The sequence below is a fragment of the Carlito syrichta genome, unplaced genomic scaffold (assembly GCF_000164805.1).
Source record: "Carlito syrichta isolate Samal-C Ts95f unplaced genomic scaffold, Tarsius_syrichta-2.0.1 Scaffold136318, whole genome shotgun sequence".
NCBI lineage: Eukaryota > Metazoa > Chordata > Mammalia > Primates > Tarsiidae > Carlito > Carlito syrichta.
Window position 1 is genome coordinate 138,554 of NW_007080414.1, and position 18,571 is coordinate 157,124.

An 18,571-nucleotide genomic window follows, 5' to 3' on the forward strand; every position below is an offset into this window, starting at 1 on the left:
TTTGATTTATTGTAGAGATGAGGTCTCACCAAGTTGCCCGGGTGGGTCTTGAACCTGCGGACTCAGGCCATCCATTCACCTAAGCCTCCCAAAGTGCAAGATTATAGGCTGAGCCACCGAACCCAGCTTAATTTTTTGATTTATTGTAGAGATGAGGTCTCACCAGGTTGCCCAGGTGGGTATTGAACCCACGGGCTCAGGCAATACACTCATCTCAGCCTCCCAAAGCGTGGGATTCCAGGCTGAGCCACCAAGCCCGGCTGACTTTTTTTTTAAAGGCATAAAAACGAGGCATCAATGGGTCAGATTTTGAGAAAATACCTGTAACTGTGAATCCACGGTGGCTGTTCTGTTTCATTCCGTTTGTCCATAAGCTTTGAGAGACTTGAGACCCGAGTGGCTTTGTTCAGCCAAGAAGGACTGTATTTTTTTCTCTGTTGCCCAGGCTGGAGAGCAGTGGCACGTTCATGGCCACCGCAGCCTCGACCTGCTGGGCTCCGGCGATCCTTCCGCCTCAGCCTTCCGAGTAGCCTGAATTACAGGCATGCGCCACCATGCCCGGCTGATCTTTTGATTTATTGTAGAGATGAGGTCTCGTTGCCCAGGTGCGTCTCGAACCCGCGGGCTCAGGCGATCCACTCACCTCGGCCTCCCAAAGCACTGGGATTGTAGGCATGAGCCACTGCGCCTGACAGTGAATTTTGTGTCGCGACAAGGTCTCACTATGCTGCCCAGGCCGGGTGGAGCAGTCCTCTCGCCGCCACCCCTCGGAGTGCTGGGATGACAGGCGTGAGCCACCGCGCCTGGCCGGGGCCGCCCCCAATGAAACGGGAAGGTCAGCAAGCACGGGTTCGAGAAGGAAAGAACGGATCCCTGCCAGCCGCCCTGACAGCAGTGAGCTGGGATGCACTCACCGGCATCATTCAGAAGAGGAGTCACCAGCCTCAGAGGGGCAGACAGAACAGGGACCCGGAAACCACGGCCAGGTGAAGTGGCTCACACTTGTGACCCCAGCACTCTGGGATGCTGAGGTGGGAGGATCATTTGAGACCGGGAGATTGAGACCAGCCTGGGCAACACAGTGAGACCCTGGCTCTACGAAAGTAGTTTAAAAAAAGAAAAAAAAGAACTGGCAACCGAGGCGAACTCCAGCGGTCCCTCCGAGCACTGCCCGAGGTGGCTGGTGTGTCGCTGGCCCTGGGCCTCCCCGTGCTCACTGGCAACGCACGCTGCAGCGGCCTGGGCGGGGACCGGCTCTTCCTCACCAGGGGCTCCTGGCATCTCCTGCTCAGTCACAGCTCGTGTCTGGCCTTCCTCTTGGGAACCGGCTTCCTGCCCCGTGGCGCAGAGGCTGTGCGCACGCCCAGTGGCGAGGTCCCTGGGTCCCGGGGCCGGCTCAACACCAAGGCCTGACTGAGCTGTCGGAGAACCGGGCCTGCTGACTCCCACGGCCGAGTCGGGAAGGCTGTGCCGTGGAGTCCCCCGGGCGGAGAGGGTGGGAGGTGGCAGGAGCGCAGGGCACACAGGCGCCACCGGGGCCCACGCCAGAGACCCAGGGCAGGGCTGCTCAGGCCGGCCGTGCCCACGGGCTGCGACGTGAGTCTACACACTCCCACCTCCTCCAGCTCCCCCAGCCGCCCTGAGTAGGAGACGCAGGCTGCGGCCTCCAGCGCGGGCAGTGCCCACCTGGTCCCGCCGCGGCTGACCCCCCCGGCCTGCACCGCTGTCCTCGGGCACGCTGATCTCCCCCCGGTTTCCAGAACTCCCACACGCACAGTGACACCGCCCTCGAGAGCGGCCGGAGCACGAGGTGACGTGGGCAGCCAGCGTCCCTGTCATTTCCACTCACGTTTGGGAAGCTTCAGCGGCAGCGGAAAAGGCTTCAGCACTTTATTGAAAGAAAGCAATAAATAACACTGTGATAAAAATAGTTCGAAAGTAGACTGTACATACTTTGTTACACAATCGGAAGTTCACAAAAGATTAATAGAAAAACAGAACAGTAGCATGAAGGGCACAAGCAAACAAAAGCAGGAACCCGCTGTAAAGACATGCTGCCCCCGTCTATCTGTTGCATCATCAATAACGCACCACGATCTGACACACTTCCTGCTGGCTTTTTAATATGCCACGTAAGAAGCAAAAGTTGCATTGGCTAGTTACACGATCCCACATGGCGACAGCAGCAAAATCTAAGAACGTACGACCAAGTTCATCCTTGAAGCACGTTTACGAGCAGATGTAAAAAGACGTTCACACGAGAAGTATAAGGCCTCTGCGAGCCGCACGCCGCCGTTTCAGGGCCCGCCTCTTCTGCTGCAGGCACCGATGTCCGAGATGAGCGCGCAGTGCTTGGTGATTGGTCCCCGGAGAGTCCTCGTTCGGCGCCGTCGCAGCCCGCCTCCAAGCAGGGAGGCCGGGGAGAAGGCTGGTGGCTGGGGCCCATCGCCAGGCTCCCACCCCAGGTCTTCCTCTCCCCGCTGAGAGAACTACTCCCGGTGCACGGCTTCTGGTCAGTCACTGAAGACAAGTACCCAAGTCCAGAGACGCAGCTAGGAAAGGGCTAACCAAGGCTAGGAGACTGTCATAGTGTTGTGATAATCCTCTCAGTCGAAATTTGATTAGGGGCTGATGTTTTAAACCTGCCCACGCTCAGAGTAAAGCAGTTCTGGCTGGAAAAAGTTGAGTAAAGATCAGTCATTAAAATACGGCAACAACTGCTTGATATTAAGGATGCTCATTTCGAAATGACTGGCAGAGCTGGGCTGTATTTGTACAGGATAATGCACATGGCTTGTGTCATGATAACTGTATAAACGTAGTAAAATCCTTTGTTGCGGCTTATCATTAAAAAATTAAACAATGATAATTACAATAGATGCATAATTTACAAAAGCCCTATATCTGTTCATAGGATTTATACATACACGCATTACAGTACATTCATTTGAAAGACTGAAATTAGGTATAAGAACATGGATTGAGTTGAAAGGATATTTATAGCCTGGATATACATGAAAAAGTAAGTAGCTATATAAATGAAGAGTCATAAGTTTCCATAAATATAAGAAACATTAAATTCTAAAATATTTTCTCTATGGTAATTCGTGAATTTTTCACTGATTAAAAACTCTGTAATAAAATATCTTCGGGTCCATATCACAAGTATTAACAGATTAAAGGTTCCACTGGCGTCTAAAACGTAGTCTTTGTTGGATTCAAATGCTGCATAATCATCGGTAGAAGTAGTGTGGGTAAACTGGAAAAGAAACACAAGCAAAACCCACTCTCAGTAAAGTCACAGCGAAAGGGAACACGGCATCCACAGCTGGGCCTGAGCCCACCCCACGGCGCCCCCCATGCCTCCTGTGCTCGAGCTGCCCCCAGAGGCACCAGCCAAGCGTGGAGGACCACACCTGCCAGTGAGGCTTCTCGGACAGACTCATCTCAGCCTGCGTCTAAATCACCAATGGAAAATAAAAGGTGGAAGGGACCAAGAAAATGTCCCAGCTGAGACATGAAAACCGAGAAGAGAACCAGGCATGGTGGCTGACGCCTGTCATCCCAGCACCTTGGGAGGCCGAGGTGAGAGGACTGCCTGAGCCCAGGCATTCGAGACCAGCTTGGGCAACTTGGTGAGCCCTCATCTCTACAATCAATCTAAAAATTAGCCGGGCATGGTGGCATACACCTGTTATCCCAGCACCTTCGGAGGCCAAGGTGAGAGGACTGCCTGAGCCCAGGCATTCGAAACCGGCCTGGGCAACTCGGCGAGACCTCGTCTCTGCAATAAATCAAAAAATTAGCCAAGCGCGGTAGTGCATGCCTGTAGTTCCGACTACTTGGAAGGTTGAGGTGGGAGGATCACCTGAGCCCAGCAGGTCGAGGCTGCAGGGGCCGGGAGCGGCCACTGCACAGCTCTGCCCCCAGGCCCAGAGCAGTGAGGAAAGGGCGGGTCCCTTGGCACCCAGGACCTCGTAGTGGGAATGCAGTTTGTTGGTGGAAACCAACCTCTTCCAAACCAAAAGGCCACTGAGCGCCGTACACTCACACAGCCTCGCGGAACTTAACGGAACGCATCGGTGACCACAGGGCCTTGGGCCCATTGCATTCAAGCATGTGTGCTCCATGCAGCAGCACAGGAAAGACACCAATGTGCCGAACGGCGTCCCGTGCCCGAACGCAGCCGAGAGCGAGTGCCTCTCCTGTCCCCAGGACTCATCAGACCCTTCCAGCGGGCCAGTGCTTTCAGGTTTAAGAAAAGCGAGAAAATACCTTTTTTCCCCTAAAAAAGCAAGGACGCAGCAACCCCGTTATGACCACCCGAACACCCCAAAGGTCTTGGCAGGCAGGGGGCCTGCGTGCCTGCAGTCCGAATCCCCACGTTCCCTGCCCCGCGGCTCTGTCCTGCCAGCGGAAGCCCTGCCAGGTCCAGGGTCCAGTGCTCTACTCACCAACAGGAGGCTTTAGCACGAGTAAGTCCTGACTGTAGCAGAATCCAGCCTCTGAGGTCCTGACACATTGCCTGTTCCGACAGCACGAGAGGAGGCATGCAAACACAGCGTGCAGTTAGTCGGACAACAAGTCACGTGGAGCAAGCAGACACACCTGCACACCTCAACAGCTTTGGCCAATGGCCCAGGGGAGCTGCGGGCGTGGGTGGGAAAGTGTCCCCCAGTGGGGCGCTCTCCAGCTCCCGGGGAGCACTGGGAGACACTGGAAGAGAACTCTGGGGTAGCAATGGTGCACCCAACGGGAGAAACGCGGTTTCGAAATGTGCATCTGCACAAGTGACAGCCACGCGGAGGAATGGTTTTCTCTGAAACCCTACATTCAGAGCCCAGTGGGGCTTTCCGTTCTTCCCTAAGTTCTTCGACTGGCAGGAGGGAAATCACCAGGTGGCACTGTGCGACCACCCCAGTCCCTGAAGCCCGAGGTGGATGGGACTGGGTGCAGGGGTGCCAGGGTGTGGCCAGCCGAGGAGGGGCTGCTTGTCTGGGGAGCCCCGCCCTCTTGCCCGGGGCAGGGCTGAGGTGAAGAGGCCTGGCAGCAGGGCGGGCCTGGCAGACCATGCCACTGGACAACGACTGGCCTACGACAACTGAATCCAGTCTCAGTAACTACCAGAAATACGAGAGATCATGGGATCTGGGGTCCTTGTTCAGGAAATACACTGAATGGCCACAGGGAAGCTGTTCCACACATGAACTGGATGGGGCTGCCTACACCCAGAGCAGATATCCACTATTCCCAGTGAGACAGCTTGTGCTTCCCCACCCTGAACACATTTTTTTTTTTGAGTTGGGGTCTCACTCTGTCGCCCGGGCTGGAGCACAGTGGCACACTCAAGCACAGCCTCAACCTGCTGGGCTCAGGCAATCCTCCCGCCTCAGCCTTCTAAGTAGCTGGAACTACAGGCACGCACCACCACTCCTGGCTGATTTTTTTGATTTATTGTAGAGATGAGGTCTCGCCAAGTTGCCCAGGCGGGTCTCGAACCCGCGGGCTCAGGCAATCCACTCACCTCAGCCTCCCAAAGGCGCGGGATTACAGGCTGAGCCACCGAGCCCGGCTGATTTTTTATGTATTGTAGAGATGAGGTCTTGCCATTTGCCCAGTGGTGGTCTCGAACCTGTGGGCTCAGGCCATCCTCTCGCCTTGGCCTCCCAAAGAGCTGGGATTATAGGTGTGACGACACCCAGTCTCCACAAACACATTTAATCAACATCCTGCTGTGATTCTGGCAGAGACGGCAGGACAGCTGGGACTGGGTGGGGAACAGAGGGTCCCTACGAATCCCCCGAGGGCCAGGACACCTGCTGGAGTTTACCTTATATCCCCGTATTTACAAAGCCATCACAGTAATCGATTTACCAGGTTTGTGATGGATGATGGATGTGGAGAGATTTTTTCTGTATGACATTGCCACCATTTTTCTAGGCTCACTTTTAATCTATCCAAACTCGCATTCTTAACGTTGCTGTTAACATTTAACAGGGGAAATGGAATTTGGGAAGTTGGAGCTACAAGGAAAACAAAGGGCCCCGTCCAGACAGCTCAGTGAGTGGGCCGAGCACAGGCCAAGGTCACCAGGTCTGAGAATCAGCTGCAGCATCTTTGCAAGAAAAGTGCGAATTTCGAAAAAGTTGCCGGGTGAAAGACATATTGGATTTTTCCTCTTAAGTCTATTATTAAACTCTGACCCCAAAAGCAAGAAACAAAAACCCCAGCTTTGTGTTAAAATGCTGCCCTGTAAGCCATTCTCACCAAACATGTCCAGCTTAACTAAGGTTTTATTCACACATACTGTCCTCTTGAATTATATAAGGCAACTGAGAGCATAACTTATAAACCTACTAGTGGGATGGGCTAAGGCAGAAAAAAATGGTGAAAACCCATCAGAACAGCTTTTAAATCCACTTCCTTTCTCAGGCCCAAGCCACCGGCACCAGAGCTGAGATAAACCATGTCCACGTGTAGCCTGGGGACCATCAACACAGCTGGACAGCCAACACAGAGGCCAGGCCCAGGACTGCACCAGCATGACGGATGCTCGCTTCATCACCACGCCCATCCGGTGAGGACGCTGCCACTGTGGGGACCATTTCACAGACGCGGAGGGCTAGGTGCTGTGCAGGCAAGGGACCCATAAAGGTCACGCACCCCCTGGCGGCAGAGCCAGAGCCAGACCTTGGCAGCCTGGCTCTGGAACCCGAGTGCTGCCTTTCAGTAGCCGAATACAAGGTCAAAGTTGAGAACTGTCAGGAGACCATGAGCCACCCTTCGCCAGCTGTGTCCTCAAATCAAAGTGGCTGTCAAAGAAAAAAGCCCCAACTTCACTTGAAACAGAGATCGCGATGCCCTCTCCCACCAGCCAATTCAATGGGGCTGGCGCTGTCTCCCCAGGACTTCCCCGAGGTCACCTTCTTCTTTTCACCCTGTCCTTTAACGGGTAGGTGTGTGATTGCATAGACATATAGCCAGGGCGGGGGGAAAGCAAAGGCAGGGCTCCTAGAGGCTGGCACCTGTGTCATCGGAAATGGACTCGGCCACCATCCCAGCGTGGAGCAGTGCTGGGAGGTTGCTGCGTGTCCACAGGCTAGGCCCACACCCCTGTCCTCTGAGCGCCCTCCAGTGCTGCCTGTCACATACATACACTACACATGTGGACGTCAGGCTCACATGGCGAGAACACACACCGACAAGGGTTTTCTTAAAATTCTATAATCACTCTTAAACTTGCAGCAACAAATGTTAAGTGTTAATTCTAAAACACTGACAGCTGGACATGCAGCTACAGTCAAACGCCTCGCAACACTGCGACAGGCCCCTGCAGACCGTGGTGAACACTCTCGGCATAAGCTGCCCAGGCTCTCGCAAGCAGCAGTGGCCTCGGCCCCAACCTACCGTCCATCTGCATCTTCTTTGGCTGCATAGAGGGTGAAGACATGGAAGAAGTAACCCGAAAGTTAGCAGGGAGCGTCTCTGCCGACCCAGCAGCTAAGCCACGGATATCCTTTGGTCTGAATTTTTTTCTCCATGAAGGTGCTCTCCTAAAACTTTTATCATCATCCTGGAAAATCAGAACAGAAAATGAGATTCATTTCAAAGTAAAGAGCAGAGGTGTATAGAAAAGTTAACTGCCACCAAGTGCGGTGGCTTGCACCTGTCATTCCAGCACTTTAAGAGGCTGAGATGACAGGAATGCCTGAGCTCAGGGGTTCAAGACCAGCCTGGGCAACTTGGCGAGACCTCGTCTCTACAATAAATCAAAAAATTAGCCAGGTACGGTGGCACTTGCTTGTGGTTCCAGCTACTTGGGAGGTTGAGGCAGAAGGATCGCCTGAGCCCAGCAGGTCGAGGCTGCAGTGGTCGTGAGCGTGCCTCTGGACTTCAGCCTAGGCAACAGAGTGAGACTCTGTCTCAAAAAAAAAAAAGAAAAAGAAAAAGGAAAAAAGAAGAGCTAACTGCCCTGCAGAATGACGGCTGATCTCACAAATGTATTCCTGTTCCCATGCATTTAGCCTGTTCTTGATGACCACGCCATTTACTGCTCAAACTGGACCTTCAGCAGGTGACACCCCTGCTGCACCTCAGCCGACCCGAGTCAGGACGGCCCTGGGCCACTGAGGACGAGCTCCTTCTATCTGTCATCACGTCTTACTTCTTCCCTGGCAGAAGTCACGGAATGCTAGTCAGAGCGGGATCGGAGGCAAATCCTGAATATGTCTGCAACTTTCAGCTGGACTGTGGAAAGGACGATTCAGAACAGACGGTTTAACTCGTGCCTCACGACAGAAGCTTGCAGCAACCAGCTTCAGATTTTTTTGTTTTCACCCGCTCTCAGTACTGGGAAAGTGAAAAATGTGCTGGTCGTGAATGTGTTACCCTCCTCCCACCCAAAGCCATGCCTCATTCTTCCCACACTATTGGTGTTCTCGTCACTGGATCTCAAGAAAACTTGATTTTGACAAAGCGCCTGGAGCCCCATCTCTAAGGATGGAGCTCTAGTTGACTGTATCCTCTAAGTAGTAGGCAGAACTACTTAGAGCTGCAAGACTTTTTTTTTTTTTTTTGAGTTGGAGTCTCACTCTGTCGCCCAGGCCAGAATGCAGTGGCACGCTCACGGCCACCACAGCCTTGACCTGCTGGGCTCAGGCATTCCTTCCACCTCAGCCTTCCAAGTAGCTGGAACTACAAGCGCCATACCACCGTGCCCGGCTAGTTTTTGTGATTTACTGTAGAGATTAGGTCTTGCCAAGTTGCCCAGGCTGGTCTTGAAGCCCTGAGCTCAGGCAATCCTCTCGACTCGGCCTCCCAAAGTGCTGGGATGACAGGCCGAGTCACTCCGCCCCCAGCCGTGTTATCATTTTTTAAAAGAAAGGCATTGCAGTGGACATACGTGTTGATCAATCATCATGCATTATGGTTTTATTCACTTGTCCAATCAAAATATTTAATGCTAGAACTTTTTTTCATCTGGGACACTACAGCATTGCTCCACTTATTTTTATTTCTTTGGACATGTATATCTGTGGTGCATCTGATCATAATACCTGTTAGTTTCAGTTGTGATCATTTCTATACAATCATCTAAATAGTTCGACAACTTCACCTATACTTTGAGGATCATGTGGAAATGCCTTGACACCTGGATCACGAATAAACGCTTCTAAGTTTCTTTTTGGATCACATTTTGTCCATTCAACGTCTTATTAGTTCTCACCGGTACAAGAACCCTTGTCATAGAGTATCTGCGTTATATTTCTTCATTCACACTGTATCATTGCACCACTATCTGTCTCACTATTACTAACAAGGCCACTGGATTCACCTTCGACCTCAGAACTCTCATCAGCTTATATTTCTCCATTTTCCATAATAATGGTACATTATTATTATTATTATTATTTTGAGTCGGAGTCTCACTCCGTCGCTCAGACTAGAGTACAGTGGCCGCTCCCGGTCGGCCACCGCAGCCTCGCCTGCTGGGCTCCGGCGATCCTTCCGCCTCAGCCTTCCGAGTAGCTGGAACTACAGGCGCGCTCTACCACGCCCGGCTAATTTTTTGATTGATTGTAGAGATGAGTTCTCGCCAAGTTGCCCAGGCGAGTCTCGAACCCGCGGGCTCGGGCAGTCCACTCACCTCAGCCTCCCAAAGGTGCGGGATTACAGGCTGAGCCACCGAGCCCGGAGCCCGGCTGGTACATTATTTTTAAATTTAAAGTATGAAAGTCCTGAAATACCAAAATGCAAGTATACGACACTAATCACAACAAAACAATGACCAACTTGCAATTTTTACCAACTACGTCAATAACATTGTGCAGTCAATATCAGATAATTATCTCAATTAACTTTCTCCCTCCTTGCCTATCCATTTTCAAGGAAAATATAACATGTACATATGACAATGTTGCAGCATTCAGAAACAAACGTGCAAAGATGTGAATTCACATCAGCAGTCACAAATGAGTTACCAGTCTGTGTTTAACCTACAGACACTCCTTAAACATCCTCCCAAAAGCACAGGGGCTCCGGGCTGGGGCAGGACATCCAGTGGTTCCCGAAAAACAACTTACAAACTGCAGTCCTAGGTCACAACCAAAGCTCTATGAAGGAAAGACTATTTTTGAGGGGTGTCAAAATTGAATAGCAAAAATGAAAACACAAAACTGTCTTACTAAAGACATTATTAGCTTCTTGGCCAGGTATGCTGCCTCATGCCTGTAATCCTGGCACTTCGGCAGCCGAGGCAAGAGGACTGCTTAAGAACAACCTGGGCAACAAAGCAAGATCCCATCTCTAATACATTAAAAGCATAAATTAGAAAAAGAAGATATTAGTTTCTTTCTTTTTTCTTATTTCAGTAGCTTTAGGGGAACAAATAGGTTTTTTTGGCTTTGTTTTGTTTTCTGAATTGGAGTCTCACTCCCTCGCCCAGGCTGGAGTGCTGTGGCACACTCACGGCCCCACCACCATCACCCACCAGCGCTGACCCGCTGAGCTCCAGCAATCCTTCCGCTTCAGCCTTCCAAGTAGCTGGAACTACAGGTGTGCACTACCATGCCCAGCTAATTTTTTTTTATTTATTGTAGGGACGAAGTCTTGCCAAGTTGCCCGGGCTAGTCTCGAATCCATGGGCTCAGGCAATCCACTTGCCTCAGCCTCCCAAAATGCTGGGATTATAGGTTGAGCTACCGAGTTCGGCCACAAATAGTTTTTTATTGCATGGTTGCACTGTACAGTGGTGAAGAAGTCTTGGGCTTTGCGTGTACCCACCAACCTACCTGATATTAGCCTCCTAATAGCCCCTTTGCTAATAAATTTGTAAGAGCAAAACTTTAACTTGTAAACTAAAATCACTTCCACATTGAGACAGCCTAGCTCCATGCTGTCCTGAGCCTAATAAAACAGCTTACGTCTAATGCAAACTTCAAGAACATGAGGCTGAAAACTCACTTCATCGAACCTTCTGTCAGTCCCCATGACCAAAAGGGTGTTAAACTCTCTTTCCAAGACAGAACGAGCCTGAAATAAAACAACCAAAACTTTCATCAGTCTAAAGAGTTTTCTTATTTTATTTCTTGCAAGACTCTCATGGTTGCAACAGAAAAGGGAGAGATGAAAGACAAAAATAATAAAGTAAGCACTGCTTGAATTCTTTTTTTTTTGTTTTTTGAGTTGGAGTCTCTGTCATCCAGACTAGAGTGCAGTGGCACACTCCCGGCCACCGCAACCTCGACCTGCTGGGCTCCGGCGATCCTTCCGCCTCAGCCTTCCAAGGAGCTGGGACTACAGGTATACACTATCACGCCCGGCTAATTTTTGATTTATTGTAGAGATGAGGTCTTGCCAAGTTGCCCAGGCGGGTCTCGAACCCGCGGGCTCAGGCAATTCACTCACCTCAGTCTCCCAAAGCGCGGGATGACAGGCTGAGCCACCGAGCCCGGCTTGCTTGAATTCTTAACGATCACATCACATGTGAGTTATAAGAAGAGACTCCTGGTGTCTGGAGATGTTTTGTTAAGTTTTCTCTCCACTCAAATGAGTAACACATCATCTGAAACTATGGCCCCAACGGAACCCCAATGGACAGCGCTGGCATCACCTGAGTGTTCTGCGTCGGGATCTGCAGCAGCAGTGCCAGGGTGCTGAAGTCAAAGCTGTCATCCAAGGCCAGGAGCGCTCCGTGGACGCCGCTCTCCAAGAGGTTGTCTGCATACTCCTTGAGGCCGATGGACAAGACCCAGCGCATCACGCGGTCATTGCTCCAAACCAGCACGTCTGCAAAGGGACACAGGAGTCATCCAAGTGGCTCTGCAGACACCTTCGTCACAAACACCCGTGACACCGAACAAAGCCTCCTGCTGTGGCCCCCAGTCCCATGGCTCCTGACAAAGGCAGGATCCCCCCAAGCTCGTGCTGCAGCCACTGTGACGTGGGTCCTGCTCACTCCATTCTAACGGAAACTCTCCTGTTTGCCCTTGTTCTTCCAGTGAACACAAGAAGAACAAAGTCACGATACACGCTCTGTTTCTAGAGAACAGAAAACGAGGAGGACCCAAGGACTGGAAACCAGGAGGGTAAGAGTTCGGATACCTGACATGCACGAGCAGGTTCCAAACACTGACCTGAGTCTCTGATATACGTCTTCCCATGGCAACCAATCACCTGGACACCTTACTCTCTTCAACGTAAACCTCTCATTTCTAACCTGGAAGCCTTAGCTCATGCTGCCCCATTTTGAAAAGAGAGAAACTAAAAACCATTCTCCGGTATATCAGACAAGAGTCTTATCTCCTGCAAATTAATAACTTATTTGCTCTGCTAGATCTAAAAACAGTCACTCAGTGGAAATACATTCAGATCATCACCAATCACATACAAAGACAGCTTTTGTCGACTGCAGAAAGATGTCGCGTGAGTAAGAACACACAGCAGATGGGAGCATTTCATTTCTGGGAGAGAATCCACACACAGACATACACTATAACATGTCCACTGATGACTTTTCTTATGATTCACGCTAACTTGATCTGAGTCAACCACTTTTCAAATGGCCCATTCTCCCAACAGCATTTTTTTTTTTTTTTTGAGTTGGAGTCTCGCTCTGTCGCCCAGACTGGAGTGCAGTGGCTGCTGCCGGCCACCGCAGCCTCGACCTGCTGGGCTCCGGCAATCCCTCCGCCTCAGCCTTCCGAGTAGCCAGGATTACCAGGCGCGCGCTACCATGCCTGGCTAATTTTTGATTTATTGTAGAGATGAGGTCTCGCTGCCCAGGCGGATCTTGAACCCGCAGGCTCAGGCAATCCACTCACCTCAGCCTCCCAAAGGCGGGGGATTACAGGCTGAGCCACCGAGGCCGGCTATTTTTTTTTTTTTTTTTTTTGAGTTGGAGTCTCACTCTTGTCACCCAGGCCGAAGTGCAACGGCACGCTCACACCCACGGCAGCCTCTGACTTAGGCGATCCTTCTGCTTCAGCCTTTCAATCCCAACAGCATTTTTAACTTTAGTTTCTTTCTTAGTAAAAACGGGCTGAAGACAGCATTTACACTCACCAGGTTACAGCGAGGCTTAAGTACATCAGCCTGAGGAAGCTCCTGCTTACTAGTTAATAAGTTTGCTTCTTCTTATCATGGTCACTGTTACCAGTGACTTCCTTATGTTCCAAGAATCCTAGGAGACCTACTTTGGCTTAATGTTTAGTGTCTTACTTTATTTTTATATTTTTGGGGCTGTAGTGCAGTGACGCGATCACAGCTCACTACAGTCTCAAACTCCTGGACCCAGGTGATCCTTCTGCTTCAGCCTCCCAAGCTGCTGGGACTAGAGGTGTGCGCCACCATGCCCATATTATTTGATTATTTTGGGGGTAGAGACAAGGTCTCCCTTTGCTGTCTAGGCTGATCTCAAACTCCTAGGCTCAAGCAATCCTCCCATCCTGGCCTCCCAAACTGCTGGGATTACAGACATGAGCCACCGAGCCCGACAATGTCTTACTTAAATGCACACTGCAGTCCTTGGCCACTCAGAGGGTGCTGAGAACGAAGTTCCTCAACCAAGAAGAGTCCCCCTGTCTTCTGGGTGAGCGCCTCACACGCTCTGACAGCTCCCAGCCTGTTTCCTAACTGAAATGCCTTTTCCTCGCCTCCCCCAACAGAACTCTCAAGAAGCTCCTGGTCCTTCCCCAGGGCCCGTCCAAAATGCCGACTCTGCCTGCCCCCCTCCCCTCTGGGGACTCCTGAAGCCCCTGGGTCACCACAGAGCGGCCTCTCCCACATCACCAGTGAGCGAGCACCTTTGCTGTTTCGTTACCTAACAGTGTGGAAGAACATTTCTGAGTGAGAGAGAACGTATGTCGTCACAAAAGGAAAACGCCAAAGTCACAGGAAAAACGCTAGCCCAGACGCGCAGCCGCCGGTCCGACGGAGGCAAGCAAGCTCCAGGTCTCGGGCTCTGGAGGAGGGCCTCACGGCGCCACCTGCATCCCCGCCACCTCTGTGGGGGAGCCGGGCCGCCTTCTCCCCTGAGAGCCTTGCCTGATGTCCAGTAGGAAACCACTCAGGCTGCCAACACACCGCAAGCAGGAGTGTGCCAAGTCAGTTAAACACAATGCACTAGCCTTTGATTTCATTCTGACTTTCTTCTCTTTTTCTTTCCAGTTCTTTTCGGTCATAATTTAACCTTCTCAGGCACATAATTCCACACTGGAAACTGTTCCTATTGGCACAAAAAAAAGAGGTTATTTGGAGACACCTATAGCAACAACCATCGTCGTCAACCAGTAAGCGCCGCCTGCACGCCCCGGCCACCTGTGAAAGCTGTCCACCATCTTCAGCTGCCCCCGCAGGTCCTTCTTGGTCAGGTGGTCCAGCATCCGGGCGTCCACAAGGCACTCCATGAAGTAGCTGCGGTACTGAGGCAGGCCCAGGCTGGGCAGCCACTCGTTGCCAATCCACTCGTGGTTCATGTCCCCGTAGGCGAGGGTCTGCTTGTGATGAATGAGCGACATTAGCGACAGGAGGAGTCCCGAGAGCAGCTGAAGGCATTTCTCATCTATCACATACATTCTCAAAACCCGGACTGATGCCTTAAGAACTTGATCTCCCTTTTCCACTTTTGAAACTTGTTAGTAAAGTTTTATACAAAAGAAATGGTAGCACGACAAATACATGACTCGTGTGTGATAAATTAAACTCGTTTACCAAACCATCATAATACTGTAACTGGGTGCCAATTTCCTTTCTGAAGCAGTTTTTGTGTGTGTGTGAAATAGTTTTTTATATAATAATATAACAACAAAGAATGATCACGACTCATGAACAAGTTTGAAGGTTCAATTCAACTTTACTCATTACAATTATCTCTGTCTAGTCTTCATTTTATTTTCAACATGTTGTTTTCCTAAACAAGACATCTGTTTATTTTTAAATCAGGTGAATTACAAATAATTTTTTAAAAGAAATAAAGCAACAACCAACAGGACTGAGCGAAGAAATCCACAATTACAGTCCAAACAATTCTCAGCCGTAGGTCTTATTGGGAACAAAGAAAAAGAAATCGTCCCAGCACACTTCTCTCATAGCAACTGACTGAAAAAGCCAAACAATAAATAAATGAAAGGCCACAAGGACAGAGACCTAAACAACACTTAACTGACAGGACCTAGTTGCCAATTTATCGCACATTCTACCCAATGACAGAGTACATCCTCTTTTAAAGTGCATATGGAATATTCTATGAGACAAACCTCAACATATTTAAAGACCTCAAGAGAATTACATTAGAAACCAATAGCAAAAAGACATCTAGGACAGACCCCCTAAATATTCAAAAATTAGCATGCTGAAAATAACTCATGTGTCGAGAAATTACAAGGGGTACCAGGAAATATTTTTAGTGGAAGAAAACGAAAGCAAAATATTAAAAAACTGAGTAGAAGAGTTAAAGCAGTGTCTTAAGGGAAAAGTTACACTGTTAAATGATTATATAAATGCAGAGAGATCTCAAATCAGTGACCTAAGAGTCTATGTTTTAAAAACTTAAAGCAGAAGAACAAATGAAATCCACAGAAAGCAGAAGTATAAGGGCAGAAGTTGATGAAACAGAGACATAGAAAACAAACCAACAACACAAGCCATCCGATGCTTCATAAACATCAACACAATTAAGAAAATCTAGCCAGACTGAGTTAAAAAAAAAAAAAAAAGAAGACAAAAATTACCAACATCAAGAATGGAAGAAGGAAGCTAGGCATGGTGGCACACACCTGTAGTCCCAGCTACTTGGGAGACTGAGGCAGGAGAACAGCTTGAGCCCAAGGGTTTGAGACCAGCTTGGGCAACACAGCAATATCTTGTCTCAAAAGAATAAAAGTAAGATAAAAAAGGAAACATCAGTACAGATCCAACAGGCATTGAAATAATAAGGGATACTATGAACACTTTTTATACTATGAACTATTTTTAGTTGAACTGGACACATTTCTTAAAAGATACACTACCAAAGCCACTCAGTAAGAAATAAGTAACATGTATCTATTAGGACCTGAACTTGTAATTATAAATCACACACAAAAATCTCTTCACTGGCAAATTCTACCAAACATTTATCAAAATAAATACCTGCAACTCTACACAACTATTCCCAAAAAAGAGAAAAAGAAATGTCTTAATTCAATCTACGAAGCCAGCATTACCCTCAGAACCAAACCAAAGATATTATAAGGAAAGCAAATTGCAGGCCAAAATCTCTCAGACACAGACGGAAGAATATCACACCAACATATTAAAAGAGTAAGAGGCCAGGCGCGGTGGCTCATGCTTGTCATCCCAGCACTTTGGGAGGTGGAGGCAAGAGGATTGCCTGAGTCCAGAGGTTCGAGACCAGCCTGGACAACTTGGCGAGACCACATCTCTACAATAAATCAAAAAATTAGCCAGGCATGGTGATGTGCACCTGTAGTTCCAGCTACTTGGAAGGCTGAGGTGGTAGGATCACCTGAGCACTCCAGCCTGGGCGACAGTGAGACTCCGACTCAAAAAAAAAAAAGAACACAATATCGTGGAAATACGGTTTATTATTCTAGAAACATATGCTAATTCAACATTTGAAAAAATTCAATGAAATTCACCACACCAAGAGACTGAAAAAAAAAAAACTGGCAGGTGCAGTGGGTCACACCTATAATCCCAGTACTTTGGGAGGCCAAGGTGAGAGAGGATTGCCTGAGCTCACAGGTTTGAGACCAGCCTGGGCAACTTGGCAAGACCTCATCTCTACAGTAAATAAAAAAATTAGCCAGGCATGGTGGCACGTGCTTGTAGTTCCAGCTATTTGGAAGGCTAGTGGAGAAGGATCATCTGAGCCCAGCCGGTCGAGGCTGCAGTGGCGTGGAGTGTGCCACTGCCCTCCAGCCTGGGTGACAGAGTGAGCTTTCAACCCAAAAGGAAAAGAAAAGAAAAACCATAATGTCACCTCAAAAGACACAGAGAAAGTATTTGACACAGTTCACCATTCATTTCTAGAACTTTAAGCATCCGAAGAATGGAAGAAAGGGTCTCAGCCCGATGCAGGGCATCCACCCAGACTCCAGAGCCAGCACCCTGGCTTGGTGGTGAGGGACTCAGTGTTCACCTAGGACAAGGAACCCAGCAGGGATGCCCACTCGCACCTTTCACTGGATACTGTGCTGGGGTTCCTAGCCACTGTCACAGGGCAAGAGAGAGAGAGAGAGGGAGAAAGCACATTAACTGGAAAGGGAAGAAACTGTCTTCGTTTGCAGATGACACAGTTGTCAACATAGACAAGGGATCTCCAAAACAGCTAGCAGCACTAGCAAGTAGCAGACTACAAGGGCAACATATAAAAAGGAAAGATACTGTGCTACATACCAGCAATGAACTGGAAACAGAAATTTTGAAAACACCATTTACAACGGCATCAGCACAGAAAATCCTTAGGAATGAATCTAACGGGATATATACAAAATCTGCACGATGACAAAGACTAATCACATTCTATACACATTCATATCTGAGAGGTACCTGATCTCCAGCAGAGGAATTCTAAGTCATGTCACAGGATCCCAGGAAACAGCAACTCCACTACCACCATGCCCTGTCTCGAAACGGAAGACTTCCAATCCACTTATTGTTTGTTCCAATCAGGGTACAGGCGATAACTCAAATTCTAACAAAGAATGTTCAACTTCTAACAGAAAAAAAAATCTTTTGCTATTCTTTCAACAACTGTGGGTGAAAAATACGCCAAACGTTTTTTTGGGAATCATCAATTTTTCTCACAGCATCACCAAGCATTTTTTTTTACTCTTTTGAACCTTACTCTCTGGCCTGATACATACAGCATGACTCTCTGGTATTGTTTTCCTGCTTGCTGATTGCATATTTTCTCAAATAGGCAAAACCAGCAAAGAAATTGTCTACAGAGAAAAGTACACAGAGGCAGAACCCTGCTTGCTTTGACTTATTTCTGTGTACTCGGCAAACCCCCTGCTGGAGCGGCTGGCAGTGTCATCTCCTGGAGGATCAGGCTCCCTCCCAGGGATCCCTTCTCCCGAGCTGCCCTCACAGCCTTCCGAACAAAGCATGAAGGCGAGCTCCTGGGTGGAGAACCCACTGCACCGCGCTGGGTTCCACCACTAACAGGATTGCGTGTACAAGTCAGTTCTGTGAACTCCGCAACGTCTGAGCTCCCGGCTGAAGGGACCGTGGTCATCCCACCCACTGGTGGTCACAGCCAGTACTCGCTTACTACTTGTGGCATGAAGCGTACATGGCTTTGACCACACCTCGATGTTTTCTTCCCGGGTGACCAGGGGCAGCTCAATGTCCCCTTGGGGTAAGAGCTGTTCACAGCAACCATACAGGGAGGGCACTCTGGACGACCCCTGCCCTTGGCAGTACGTGGCAAGGGGGAGGCGGGGACGTGATACGAGCCTCCACTGAAGACTGCACATTGGCTAATTCTGGAATCATCTGCCTGGCCCCTTCTTGTCCACAATTCCATTGCAAAGAGCACTGGTAAGCTTATTTAACGCATACTTCC

The 18,571-nt window shown here is 49.5% G+C and overlaps 1 protein-coding gene across 2 annotated transcripts in view; it reads right to left on the reverse strand.

The window, feature by feature from the left end:
• Positions 1–1,866: 1,866 nt before the first annotated feature.
• Positions 1,867–18,571, reverse strand: part of PPFIA1 (PTPRF interacting protein alpha 1) — a 60,052-nt gene continuing 43,347 nt past the window's right edge. Inside the window, exons 24-30 of one of the 2 annotated variants that reach the window (XM_021708405.1) lie at positions 14,317–14,492; positions 14,127–14,224; positions 11,612–11,787; positions 10,963–11,031; positions 7,408–7,573; positions 4,455–4,525; positions 1,867–3,259 (exon numbers count right to left, since the gene is read on the reverse strand). In XM_021708405.1, the coding sequence (XP_021564080.1) occupies positions 4,467–4,525; positions 7,408–7,573; positions 10,963–11,031; positions 11,612–11,787; positions 14,127–14,224; positions 14,317–14,492 (744 nt within the window). In that variant the 3' untranslated portion in view covers positions 1,867–3,259; positions 4,455–4,466. Of the gene's footprint in view, positions 3,260–4,454; positions 4,526–7,047; positions 7,574–10,962; positions 11,032–11,611; positions 11,788–14,126; positions 14,225–14,316; positions 14,493–18,571 lie in introns of those variants that run through there. The other variant, XM_021708404.1, reaches the window with a different exon arrangement.